The sequence below is a fragment of the Aspergillus ochraceoroseus genome, assembly GCF_002846915.1.
Source record: "Aspergillus ochraceoroseus IBT 24754 chromosome Unknown P175scaffold_6, whole genome shotgun sequence".
NCBI classification, from domain to species: domain Eukaryota; kingdom Fungi; phylum Ascomycota; class Eurotiomycetes; order Eurotiales; family Aspergillaceae; genus Aspergillus; species Aspergillus ochraceoroseus.
In genome coordinates, this window is record NW_024468481.1 from 350,685 (window position 1) to 365,483 (window position 14,799).

Here is a 14,799-nt window from a genome sequence, read left to right on the forward strand (position 1 = left end):
TAAGATTATTAATTTATATATTTAATAATTTATATTAATTTAAGTAATATATAGAATTAATATAAGATAATTATATATAAATAGGAGACTTAAAAGTACTTATTATAGGATATAGAGATATTAGTATATAGGTTATAATTTAAAGAGATAAAGATATAAAATATAGTTATATAATCTTTAAGGATATAGCTTATTATAAAAAAATAGTATATAATCTAGTATTACTTATATTATTAAACTAAATAGATATCTATTTTAAGAATAATCCTAATTTTAACCTACTTTATATATCTAAAGGTATAGTAGTAGCCTATCTTAATAAGAAATATAGCTAATTTATAATAGAATATAATAATAAATTATATAGTATAACAGGCTAGGTAATATTTTAAATTATTACTAGTATTAGAGATATAAAATAATAGTATTTATACTTTAGATATCCAGGACTATAAGTATTAGATTACCTAATTAAGAATATTAAGGGGATAAAGATTAGAGGACCTATTATAGTAGAATATGATGCCTGTAGTATAGTAAAAATAAAGTAAAGAATTAACTAAAAGAACTATATTACTGTAGAAGGATTAGGTTTATAGTTAGTAATTAATTTTTATAACTTTAAAATAGGGATAGATAATTATCAAGCCCTATTATTAATTATAGATAGATAGTTAGGTTTTATATAGGATTACTATCTCTTAGACTAATATATAGAGATAATTAAAAATATCCTGCTTAACCTATTTACTTTTCTAGAGAGGTAATATGATATTAAACCCTAAGTAATTAAGTCAGATAGCAAGATAAAGGGATGGTTAGAAGACTTTATATAATCTAAAGGAGCAAGACTTAATTACTCTACTCTATATATACTAGCCTAAAATAGAGGTATAGAGTACTTAGGGGGTATAATAAAAAAGAAGGCATATATAATAAGATAGGAAGTAAAACTATCTATATTTCTATAGCCTAAATACATCTATATAGTAGTATATTTATATAATTAAATATCTAAATATTAGGTAGGATAGAAAATACTAATTAATTAATTCTATATCTATATTATCTACCAAGATAGAGTAGTAGTAGAATACAAGAAACCCTAAAAAACTTATCTAAAGATATATAGTTATAAGGTATTTATAATAATTAAACTATAAGTAATTATAATAGTAAAGTATAGAAAGTAGTTCAACCTAAGAATATTTATAGGATATATAGTAGGATATAAATCTACTAATATCTATTAAATATAGAATCTAAGGAAGGAAAGGAAGATTATTTATATAAGGAATATTATATTTAATAAGGAAGAATTTTTCTTAGAAGATAGAGATATATTTATCTAAATAATAAAGGATGACTTCCTGATAATTAAAATTAATAAATTTAAATAAATAATTAAGAATATTAAAATTAAAACCTATATTCTAATCTAGGGAGTATTAAATATAGATTACCCTATAATAAGAAATATTCTAGAAGGCAATTTTAACTTGCTTAATTATCTAGTTCAAATATCAAGATTAGTACTTAAAGCTGTAGATAAGGATAAGGATACTAATATAAATAAGTAAATAGCCTATCTAATACTACTAGGTAGTAGCCTAGAATAGTTAGCAGTAATGTTAGCAGGTGCTTACTAACATAAGATAGCTAAAATTAAAGAAGAAATCAAGCCAAATAGAAGTTACTAAATTGTATGGAAATTAGCATTTATAGTAGGGAGGTTAATATAATTAACTTAATAAGATAGAATACTAGCCTCCAAGGTAGAAATATAAAGATAGAATAGGTAACTAGAGAATCTAATTAGGACCTACCTAGATTAGCTACCAACCTTTCTAAAGATATACTACCAAGTCAAAAACTACCTACTATTTAAAGAATTTATAAAGGTAGAGTAGGACTACCTAGCTAGCTATGAAATAATAAAAACATAAGTAGAGGTAGATAAACCTAAGCATGTGAAAGTGCTGGAATGTAAATAAGTATATATATATAAAAGTAATCAAGGTAGTAACCTAACTAAATGTAAAGCACGCCTAGTAGTAAGAGGAGATTAATAAGAGAATTTAATAAAGGACCTGTATATTATAACTCTAGTAGTAAGATTCCTCTAAACCTTCCTGGCGGTAGCTGTCACGGCGTAGCCGTGTACCTATCTGGTTAGATTCTGCCCTAACTGTCTGCCTCTACTCCTGTATTTAAGCCATATTGCCCCTAATCCTGTTATAGCTCTTCAAGCTATGTCCTTATCCTGACCTAACCCCTACCTGTTGTACCTGTATACAGATAGCCTGAATATACACCCTGCTATTAGCTACACCTACTACCTACCTGCTCCCTATAACATTACATAGCTCCTACCCCAGGTATGGCTACTACTAGCATGTTAAAACAACTTAAACTACCCCTAATTATAGATTTAGTTAAGGAATTTATAAGCTATATTATTAATAATCTTATTACCTAGATTATTTACCTTAGATCTTATAATAAATATACTAATTCCCTAAAGAAGGAGATTCATGCCTTCTAAAATTAAGTTAATAAAGCTAGTCTAGAGCTAGTTAAGAAGGAGGGAGTAGTATTATACTAGAAGGAAGAACTAGAAGTAATCTAATAAAAATTAATTAAGTTTAAGTATATATTTACTATACTATAGGTTATTACTATCTTTATTATACTTACTCTTACTACTACCCCTATCCTTACTAAATATACTTCCCTTATTAAAGCTATAGTAGCTAATATAATAAAAGTATCTATACCTATTTTTACTAGCCCTCCTTCTAATACCTATCTTAGTAAGAAACTCCCTAATTTATAAGAATTTAATAGTATTTATTCTAATCTTTACTACTTTATATAATAAATCTATAGTAAAATAAATACTAACCTAGACTATTTTCTAGCTATTAAAGCCTAACTAACCTATATAGCAGGATATCTAACTAGAAAGGCTTATAAACTAATCCTACTTAAGATAAGATTTAATATCCCCTAGTTCCTAGATTATTCTAACCTACTTAACTATTTAGAAATAGTATTTAAAGACCCTAATTAAATTTAAAATACTTAGAATTACCTCTATAGTTAGAAATAGAGAAACTTAGACTTTAGTACTTATTTTATAGAGTTCTATTATCTTACTTTAAAAGGAAAAATACTTAATAACTTTCTAATATTTTTTCTAATCTAAAATATCTTAATTAAACTTTAAAATATATTATTTTATAACCCTACTTTATTCTAAAACTTTTAAAAATATACTAACTATCTCTAGTTACTAAAAAATTACTATTACTAATACTAGCTATAAGTATCCTATTCTTACTTAATATCTAGTTTCTATTATCCTAGTCTAATAGTACCAAGGAATCTCTCTAGTTCTATCTTATTTAATTACCTAGTTACACCCCCCGCGCCTAGAAAAGATTTAGATATTATAAACCTATCCTATACCTATTATATATTATATTCCCCTAGGGAAGGATAATATAAGTATAAGGAATACTTTTATTATAGAAATAGAGTATATTATATAAAGGACTACCTCTTATCTAATTAATATTCTATATAAATCTAAGAGTAGATAAATATACTAGCATACTATTCTAGCCTAACTTTTACTATAGTATTACCTGCTTTCTATATTATAGTTTAGAATAACTACCTTGCCACTCTAGAGAAACTTAACTAACTATACTTCTCTAATATCTTACCTAACTTAGAAAATAAAATCTGCCTGGCTATAATTATTGCCTAGTACTAGAATATATATAGAAGCCCTTACTACTAGATATATTACTTTACTTATCTTATACTATTATTAAATTAACTAACTCCCTTAATCCCTATTATATACATGCTAACCTAATAGTATAATAGGTATAACTATATTAAGAAAACCTAAAAATACTAACTTATACTATAACTAATTCTAGAGTTAAAGAAGTTAGCTTTATAAATTACTAATAGATAGAAATATATAAATTAAAAATTATTCTACTTTTCTATTTAATATTCCTATCTAGCTTCCATAATAAAGAGATAGAAGAAGGTATAGTAACTTATTATATAGAGACTAACTTGTTATTAAATAATTACTATAATTAAAAATCTATCTTCTATATTACTTATCTCTCCTATTACTTAATTATTCTAGGACTAGCCTAGCTTATTATATATAATCTAAAAATATATTTCTCTAACTAAATAATTATATTTAATAACTAATACTACTATAAATACTATAATATATCTCTTAAACTTATAAGAATAAGGGCCTTGATAAATATTCCCTAGAAAAATTAATTTAAGTAACTAAATTAATAAGAAGAACTACTAAAGTTAAAACCCTTTATATTTATAGAAATATACTAAATATTCCTAAAAGTACTAGCTATATATACCTGCTATCTAGTATAGAAACTATACTAGATCTTATTAGATAAAGTTAATAAAGAACTAAAGTATAAAAATACTAGTCCTAAATTACTATCTATACTTCCCCTAGAACTATAAGATTTTTAAGATATATTTAATCCCTAAGAAGTAGAGAAGCTACTACTATATTAATTATATAATTATAATATCAAGATTTAAGAAGGAAAATAGTCCCTATTTAATAAATTATACCTAATATTACGAGTATAATTAATTACTCTAAAGGAATAGCTAGAAAAAAATCTAAAGAAAGATTTTATATATTCTAGCTTATTTCTAACTATCTCTCCTATCCTATTTATTAATAAACCTAGAAGTAGCCTCCACCTATATATAGATTACTAAAGACTAAATACTATATTAGTTAAGGATTATTACTTATTACCCCTAATTAAAGAAATTCTAAATAACCTATAAGGAATATAGTACTTTTCTAAGATTAATCTAATAGCTACCTTTAATAATATCTATATTAAGAAGGGGTTAGAGTACCTAACTACTTTTTAAACTTATTTTAGGCTATATAAGTTTTTAGTTATACTATTTAGTCTAACTAGTACTCTAGTTACTTTTTAATATTTTATAAATAATATTTTATAATAATATATAGATATATTTTATAATATATTTCTAGATAATATCCTAATTTATAATTATATAAAAAAAAAATATACTAAATACCTAAGGTAAATATTATAAATCTTGAGAGATAATAACCTATATATAAAGATATTTAAGTATAAATTTTACTAACTAGAAGTTAAGTTTTTAAGTATTATTATTAAAAGAGAAGGCACCTATATAGATCCTGAGAAGATTAAGATTATAGTAGATTAGAAGTTACCTAAGATAATTACTAATATTAAGAATTTTATAGAATTTACTAGATTCTATTAATACTTTATTAAAGGATTCTTATAAATTCTCGCACCTATTACTATTTTAAAGAAAAAAAGAACCCTATTCTTATAAATTTTAACCTACTAGACTACTTTTAAAATATTAAAAATAAAATTTATTAAAGAACTAATACTAAGGTTCTTTAATTAAGACTAACTAATTATTTTAGAAACTAATACCTTAGACTTTATATTTATTAGAGTATTATTATAATATAATAATAATAAAATTCTATACTTAATAAGATTCTACTTGAAGAAAATAACTTTAATTAAATATAATTATAAGATATATAATAAGGAGTTGCTAGTAATTATTTATTATTTAAAAGAATAGACTCTAGAACTAGAAGGATACTAGTATCTAATTAAGATTATAACTAATTATAAAAATCTAGAGTATTTTATAATAACTAAGATATTAAATTAATAATAAGCCTAATAATCTAAATTCCTATCTTACTTTAACTTTATAATTAATTATTGCCCGGGCAAGTATAGAATAAAACTAGATAATTTAACTAGAAGATTATAGGATCTCCCTAAGGAAGGGGATAAATACTTATTATACTAGAGTTAAATAATATTAAAAAGAGAAAACTTAATAAGCTTCCTGCTTAAATATTTAGAGAAGTTATAGAGCTAGTAGATATTATAATTAATCTAGCTCTAAGCTACTACTAGAAAAAAGTTAGTATATTTCTAACTATTTAAGTCTAAAAAAAAAGAGATTATCTAGCTCCCTAAATAACTAAGAAAGTACTTAAATAGGGGTTATAAATAAGATCTAGCTCCTAATAATATTTTAGAAAGCCTAGAAAAAAGCTATAATTACTATTTATTAATTATATTATTTAAGTATACCTGCTATTCTAGACTCCTATTTTATTATAATTAACTATATATTCCTAATATAAAAGAATTAAAGGTAAAACTAATATATAAATACTATAAAAATATAGTTACTAGCTACTAAAATAAATTAAAGACTTATAAATTACTATTATAATTATATTACTAGCCTAGAATATTATAATTTATAAAGTAATAAGTTTATAATTACTATACTTATAAATAATCTATACTCTACTAAAATAGGTATTAAGAAGTACTCTATTCCTTACTTATACTTAAGAGTCCCTAAAAAAATATATCTATTAATTTTATTATATATTTACTTTAAAGCTTAGGCTTTAATATTATTATAGTAATAATTAACTAGTTAATAAAATTTTAATACTATATTCCTTATAATAGCACCTATAATACTAAGGGAGCTACCTACTTATTTTAAAACTATATTTAGAGATTTTATAAATTTCCTAAGTCTATTATATTTAATTAAGGACTCTAGTTTATATTAGTATTTTAGATATATCTAAATTATACTCTAAAAATAAAATTACTTCTATTTACTATTTATTACTTTAAAACTAATAGGCAAATTAAATATATAAATACTATTTTAAAATAATATTTATAAGTTTATATTAACTACTTATAAAATAATTAGGCTAAATAGCTACCTATAGTAGAATTTACTATTAATAATACTAATTTTAAGACTACTAGATACTTCTTATTCTTTACTTTATATAGTTTTAATCCTTATATAAGATTTAAGCCTATTCTACCTAATTATTATCTATAAATTTATAATACTTACTAATTTACCCTAATTATAAAGTAGATATAGGAATATTACTATGCTACTATAATTACTACTTAAGCCTGCTATAAATACTATACTAACTAGAAATACTACCCTGCTAGATACTATATTAAGGGCTAATTAGTTTAATTAAATACTAAGAATATCACAACCCTGTACCCCTAAAAGAAATTAAATTAGAAAAATCTAAGCTCCTTCCCTATTAGAAGGGTTATTAGTCCTTATACCTATAAACTAGACCTGCCTAAGAGCATAAAAATATATCTAGTATTTTATATTAAATTATTATACCTAACTACTAAAGATCTATTATCTAGATAAGAGGAAACTAAACCCCTATATATTAAAGTTAATAGTATTAAGGAATAGAAGATTAAGGAAGTAATTAACTCCTACTAGGACTATTATAGTTAAGGTAGCTACCTATATTTAAAGTATATTATTAAGTAAGTTAAATACCCTACTATTATTAAAATCCCTACTAGCTATCTAGAGAATACTACTAAATATATTACTACCTATTACTACTACTACCTTAAAAAGCCTGGACCCTAGGAATACTTTACTAAAGCTTAGCCTAAGAAAGGGAATACTATCATGGTATAGTTATATATCTATCTAGTTAGATTCTGCCCTAACTATCTACCTTTATTCCTATATTTAAGCTATATTACCCCTAATCCTGTTATAGCTCTTCGAGCTACGTCCTTATCCTGACCTAACCCCTACCTGTTGTACCTGTACGCAGATAGCCTGAATATACACCCTGCCGTTAGCTACACCTACTGCCTGCCTGCTCCCTGTGACAGTAGCGGCCTAATTTAATCTAGAATTAAAGTAATATAATATTATAAATATATTTATTAATATAGATAATAATAAGGAAATATACATAGAAATACCTTTAGGATATTAAAAATTAGGTAAAGTATTAAAGCTAAAGAAAGCACTATATAGACTTAAATAGTCTCCTTACCTATAGTAGATAACTCTCTAAAAGATCCTAAAGTTACTAGAATATAAACCTATCCTATATAAATCATATTATATTACTAGAGGCAGGATCCTAATATTCTTTTATATAGATAATATTATATTTGCCTATTACTAAAAATTATTAGTATAAATATAGACCACTATATAAGAGCTTTAGGACTAGTTTAAAATAATAGGAGGAAATGACCTGCAATAGTTTCTAGGAATAGAGATTACCTGGGATAGAGAGAATAAGCTTATCTAGCTAGGTTAGTTAGTATATATTAACAAGATTACTAACCTAGTAGATAGAAAGGAAGGTCTAGATACTACTCTTATATTAGTAAAAATAGTGCCCTAAAAAGATTAAGATAGAGTATCTTACTTATATACCTAATAATATTAATAGAAGGTAGGATCTATAATATATATAATAGTTATAACTTAACTAGATATTATATTTATAGTATTCTAGTTATTTTAGTGCCTTATAAACCCTAGTAAAAAATATTATACTAAAATAGATTAATATTTATAATATCTAAAAAGAATAAATAAACTTACTCTATAACTTAGAGATTTAGATAACTACCTGTTATATAGTAATACCTTATTTATAGATAATCAGGACTAGAGAAGCTTGCAGGAATATATTATAAAGTTATTTAGAGGTATAATAGGGTAGAAAGCTAGTAAGTAGGTAACTATAATAATCTCTATAATTAAAGTAGAATTATTAGTATTATTATATATAGTAAAGAAAGGAATCTTTACTAAGTATCTATTAAATAAAATCTAGGTAGAGTTGGAGAATCTAACTATTAATATTTAATATAATAATATGTAAATTATCTAACTAGTAAATAAGGAAATTAACTACTTAAATATAAGGCTATGCCATGTAGATATCTATAACTACTAGATTAGGTAAGAAGCCTAGAAGGGAAGGATAAAAGTATTATATTATCCTATTACTAAGATAATTATAGATAGGTTAACCAAGGTACTACCCTACTAAAGCTTTGAGGTATTCATGAAGGATTTGGGGATAGTAGAGAGACTAAAGTTAATGAATAACCTACTACTAGATATAGTTTAAACCTATCCAGGATAAGGATAGTATCTTAAATTATATAATTGCAGGTTTAAACTAGATAAAATCCTTTAAACCTGAGGGGGTATGTTGAATTAAAGGGGTATCTCGTGATGTACTTAATAAGCAAAGGGGGGTTATTACCCTATATTAAGGCCTTAGGCAAGCACACAACCCCCTAATAGACACACACATCAATATATCCGATCACCTGCTTCCATTGAGCTACCCCTAGGATCATCATATATCCGACAGTATGTCATGTTGCGTTGTTCGTGAGAATTCAGACAGATAATATCAACTATCAATCACTTATCCTAAGCGCGTCGTCTTCTTTTCTTGTCTGATCAGGATAGAATCGTTCGTTGGATGGATCAGATCTAAGTAGGGCTCTCTCTCTCTCTCTCTCTCTCTCCACGTACGACTACGGACAAGTAAATAAAAATATAATGAGATAATACTCGATACTCTAGATAACTGTATACAATGCAGCAAGCGAAGGAGAGATCTAGTCCGTTTACAGCTCGTCCTTGCGTCTTGGAGCCACATTTCCTGGCTCCTCTCCACCAGCGCACACGGCCGGCGTGGTAACAAGCATCGAATACACACATTTCTCGTCCTCCGCGATCTTCAGAATCTCATTTTCCTCGCCACATTCTAGGACAACAGTTGTCGACCGTGCGGGTCCGTTCCAACAGCCCTGGCCTCTGGTATACTTCAGGGAGATTTTCTGGACTGGAACGATTTCCCCGGCCTCGTTGAGTTCATCGACCTCAACCGATCCGAGGCCGGCAAAGCTGCCCATCCGCACAGAGGAACCGCCCTTCTTGGGAATCTGCTTGGTCTGGTCAAGGAAGCAATGTTCGTAGGTGTACTCGCCGGCATCCTTTGAGATGCAGACATTCTTGAGAGCACGGAAGATAGAAGCCACGCCGTAGTCGGTGTCGATGTCTGCCTTGTGGTCCTTCAGCTGAGATTTTAAATCTTCCAGGCTCTTTTCGGCGGCTTGAACAGCCTCCCGAGCCTCCGCTACCGCCTTGGATTCCGAGGTCGAGGGTTCCTCCTTGCGAGGCAGGTAGCCAGTGGTCTCAAGGAAGCTCACGACAGCGTTCACTTTGCCTTCGATGAAAGTGACAAGAGATGGGGGCAGGTATGCCGCCAGCCTGTAGACTGCATTATTCTTTTAGCGTTGTCTTTTTTTTTTTTTTTTTTTTCTTCTCCCCTAGGAAACTGGAAAACAGAAGACCTACTGGTATCAGGTTCAGCTGATTCAACCTCGTTCTCCCACTGCTCCCAGTTAATGCCGGACTCTTCATCGTCCGGCTTGGAAATAGTAGCCCAATCACCATCGCGCGCACTGTTCACGATGGTGTCGACAGTTCCTTTGGCGGCATAGTCCTCCCAGCTGCGAACGGCGCGCTTGACTCCTTCATCGTTGAAGTTGGGATTGTATTCGATCTTGAACTTGGACAAAATATCCTCAAGCTCCTGCACACGGGATTTGATCTCATCCCTTTCCTTGCGCACCTCCACCAGGGCGTTTCGGAGTTCCTCAACCCGGCCCTTGGCCAGTGCAGCAAGCACGTTGACCTTGCCTGCTTTCTTACCCTTGACGACCTTGCTCTCCTCCCGCTTCTTGATGGCCTCCAGGTCAGCCTCTAGGTTCTTCACCTTGATCTCCTCGCCCTCGATCTCAGCTTCGAGTCTGAGGATGTGGTCTTCGACCTCCTTCTGCTGTCTCCCTGCATCAACAAGGAGGTCTCTCTTCTTCTTCAGCGCGGCCGTCATTGCCTTGTGCCGCTTCTCCTCCCTTTTGCGCCACTCTTTCCCGATTTCCTTGCATTTGTCCTCGCATTTTGTGCCTCCAACACGAGCCCACTCATCACTTCCATCACAGCAGAGCTCATAGTCGCAAATACCGTCGTTGACCCGTTGGAATGGAATATATGACGGCTTGTGTCCCTTGTTCTTACAGTAGAAACCGGGCAGTGCCGCCTTGAGCTCCTGATCACCGTGGCCCGGACGGTCTGCGACAGACAGCGGAGAGTTACCAGACAAATGAGCACAGGCGGCTGTACCAGGCTCGTCACTTCCATCGGGACAATCGCAGAAATCGTCGTTCACAGCGGAATAGGGAATCTTGACTGACGGATGGGAAATGCAAGTGAATGTCGTGGTGTCCTTGTAGAAATTCGCAACTGTCCAGATCAAGCAAAGCGAGGGTCAGCCAGTTAAGTCGGGGATTCTCAAACCCGGTATAATAATTCCACAGCACAATGAAGCATTGGACGTATTTATTTTGTCTATATAATCAAACAGCACCGCGACTCGTATACTCACATTCTGGTCCAACTCCGCGGGGTCGAGCGGAGCCGTCATCGCCAGCGGCCACCAGGGACGAGCATGCTGCTAAGCTCACCAGGAGGAGCGATTTCCGTGAAAGGGTCATGGCTACCGCATTGAGGTTTTTTCTCCAATGCCAGGGTAACTGAGAAAGGAAAAAAAAAACAGAAAAAAGTACCGAGAGAAAGCCCGATACTTCTAGGGACCAACCAAACAATAATAAATGAAGGAACTTCTGGCCAGCTGTTGATAAACCTGGAATCGGGATCGGAGCTAATCTGGGGAACTATGCGCTGAGTCATCATCGCTCCTCTCCAGCCTTCTTTTGTGGCAAAGCGCAATCAATCAGGTTTGTCCTGTCTCTTGTCTTTTTCTTTCCCGCTCAGCATACTTTTTATAGATTCTCATAGACTCTCTATAGTCATGGGTAATGACGGTGGCAGGTAAGTGGCTACTTCTCTAGGATAATCCGAAAAACAAGCAGTACTGACCCAGGGGCCAGCATCCCAACCCGCCGCGAGCTCGTCCGCGAAGCCGCCCGCAACCCTAGCACGGCGCAAGTCAAAGAAGCGCAGCGCGAGCGTCAAGAACATTGCTGGACGACCTGCTCACTCTCTCACAACCCGTTGATGCGCCCGATTGTCTCCGACTGCGCCGGGAACTTGTACAACAAGGATGCGGTTCTGAAATTCCTTCTCCCCGGCGACGAGGTCGAGGGGATCAGCTCCAAGGCCGATTGCGAAGAGATTCTTGCTGGTCGCGTCAAGGGTCTTAGGGACGTGGTTGAGCTAAAGTTTGAGATCGATACCGAGCGCGATGGACACCCGAGTACCAATAAGGTCGAGAAGCGCGAGAGCTGGATTTGTCCTGTCACGGCGAAGCAGCTAGGGCCGGGCGTCAAGTCGGTTTATCTCGTGCCTTGTGGGCATGTATTTTCGGAGGAGGCGATTCGCCAGTTAAAGGAGGATAAATGTTTGCAGGTATGTTCTCTCTCTCTCTCTCTTTCCGTTCCATTTTGTAATTTGTGGGTGGCTTGGGATGAAATTCATACTTGATGTCAGTGCAATGAACCATACACGGAAGACAACGTCATTCCCATCCTCCCTATAAAGGAAACCGACAAGGAAAGATTAGTTACCCGGATCCAACGACTCGCCGAGCAGGGTCTCGCCCATTCGCTAAAGAAGACACCCGGGTCCAAGAAGCGCAAGAAGAACGGTACCAGCGATGCTGCTGCATCTTCCGAGACGAAAGCTCTCAACGGAGACACCTCCTCTTCCTCCTCCCACAAGGAACAATCCACAGCAAATAGCCGCCGAAGCAACACGTCTACTCCGACCCCGTCTGCGCCAAGTGGAATCAAGAATGCGGCAACAGCTCTGCTCACTGCGCGAGTGCTAGAAGAGGAGAACGAAAAGAAGAAGCGCCGAAAACTGATGGGGGGGAACGACAATTTGAGTAGTCTGTTTACCAAGGAGTCCAAGGATGGGAAATATAAAAATACAGACTTTATGACGAGAGGGTTCACTCTTCCTGCAACGGCTAGGAAGTGATGCAGTCTTCTTTCCTTCCTTCCTTCTTTCTTTCTTTCTTGTTCTTTTTTTTTTTTTTTTTTTTTTTTTCATGGCGTTTGTGTTGAACTGGGATTTTATATCGGCTACGGACCACCACCCTTTCTCCTTTCTTCTTTTTTTTCTCCTCGTTATTGTTCTGCAATAATTGGTAAATAAATGTACATATTTATATCATTCCAATGATTCAAGTAAAGGGTTTTTGCTTCTATTGTACACAAAAAAAGTATCAGAAATAAAAAGAAAAGATAAGAAAATGCTATAGGAACAAGATAAGTAAAGTAAGAAAAACTCAAGGCTGCTCATGCTCATCAATTCAAAGGATGAGACCGCGTTCACGGAGCTCAGCGTCAATAAGCTTCTTCCGGCCGAGCTCTTCGTCCTTGTTGGAGGGCTTCTGCCTCTTCACGAAGATCTTCACATTGGGCAGGCTCTGCAGGGTCTCGTCGGCGGCTAGAACCTCGGCGATTTTCTTAGGCTTGGGGCTCAGAGAAAGCTTGACTTGGTCTAGGACCTGCTTGACGGAGGTAATGGTTGGGATGACAGGGTCGGGGAAGAAGTGGCCGCTCAGTTGAGAGAATCTCTTCAGGAACTATATAGCGCAGTTACCAAGTCAGTGACAAGCCCAGATTAAACCTGTAAGCCGGGGGGGGACTTACAGCGAACTTGGTCACCGGGTCCTCGAGCGAAAGAGCAAGGTAGCCCTTCTCCTTGACATCGGCGTACCCGAAGAAAGGTGACGTCTTCTGCTGGGGGTGAGATTCTTCAGCTTCAGCTTCAGCTTCAATTTCCTCGACATCCATCTCCTCGGTCTGTTCGGCAGCAGCCTCCACCTCGGGAGCCACGGCCTCCTGCGGAGTTCCAATCTGCTCAAAGATATACGCAAGAGCCTCTTCGGTCTCCTTGTCCGGGTATACCAAGGCGGAATCCCACTCGCCTTTCGAGTTCGGCTGGATCTTGCAGTTCCAAAGCAGCTTGAAAACGGGCTTCTCGTGTTCGACGACGTCGCAAATACTGGTGAGCGGTTTGTTCAGTGCGTGGAGTAGGCAAAGCTCAACGGCTGCTTGATGAGCAGCGAGGGACAGATGTGCCGGTTTAGTGAATCTCCGGTTCATAGAGAATCTAATGAAACAAAATTAGCAATTGCTTCTCAATCCAATTGACGAGAGAGAGAGAGAGAAAACAGGACGCCTGCTAGAGAAACATACGAATTATACTCATCCGCTTCAACCGCGGGAAGATCACTCCATCTCCCCAAATGTCCCACACGCTGAAGTTCCGCCCAAGTTGTCGCTGGCTCATACGAACCATCCACAGCCTCAGCCTCACTCTGGGTCGCTTCCACGGCACCCGCGTCCGCGTCCGCCGCCGCCGCATCTCCCTCCTGCTCTCCCTGACGAGCCGCCGCCTGGCCCTTCTTGAACTTCCGCTCAAAGACACCCTCGCCGCCATACGGATCCTTCAGGCCGGGCGGGTTATCAGTTCCCCAGATCTTGCGGCGCACGCGTTCCGTAATCGGGGTTGCTGCATTGGAGGAGGACGAGGACGACGAGGAAGCATTGCGTAGAAACTGGCGAGCGACGAATGGCCGAGGACGTGCTTCTTGTCTGCAGACCGAGCAGACGTAGAGAGCCCTGGAACCCTGGAGGGAGGGGGCCTCCAGGTTCAACAATCGCAACGAAGGACGCATGGTCGCGATGTTATTTCGGGGGAGATTGTTGTTGTTGTTGTTGTGCCAATTTCGTTCCGGCTGTCCTGTTGTATTTTTTTTTTTTTTTTCCCTTGGGGAAA

The 14,799-nt window shown here is 34.1% G+C and overlaps 1 protein-coding gene across 1 annotated transcript; it reads right to left on the reverse strand.

The window, feature by feature from the left end:
• Window positions 1-9,461: 9,461 nt before the first annotated feature.
• P175DRAFT_0461571 (uncharacterized protein) lies at window positions 9,462-14,759 on the reverse strand. Its single transcript, XM_040894765.1, has 9 exons — window positions 14,217-14,759; window positions 13,668-14,130; window positions 13,348-13,600; window positions 12,516-12,964; window positions 12,050-12,225; window positions 11,648-11,749; window positions 11,435-11,508; window positions 10,345-11,292; window positions 9,462-10,264 (listed from the first exon to the last, which is right to left on the reverse strand). The coding sequence occupies exons 1-9, from the start codon at window positions 14,696-14,698 to the stop codon at window positions 9,612-9,614; spliced, it is 3,600 nt and encodes a 1,199-aa protein (XP_040750550.1). The 5' UTR covers window positions 14,699-14,759; the 3' UTR covers window positions 9,462-9,611.
• Window positions 14,760-14,799: the final 40 nt, after the last annotated feature.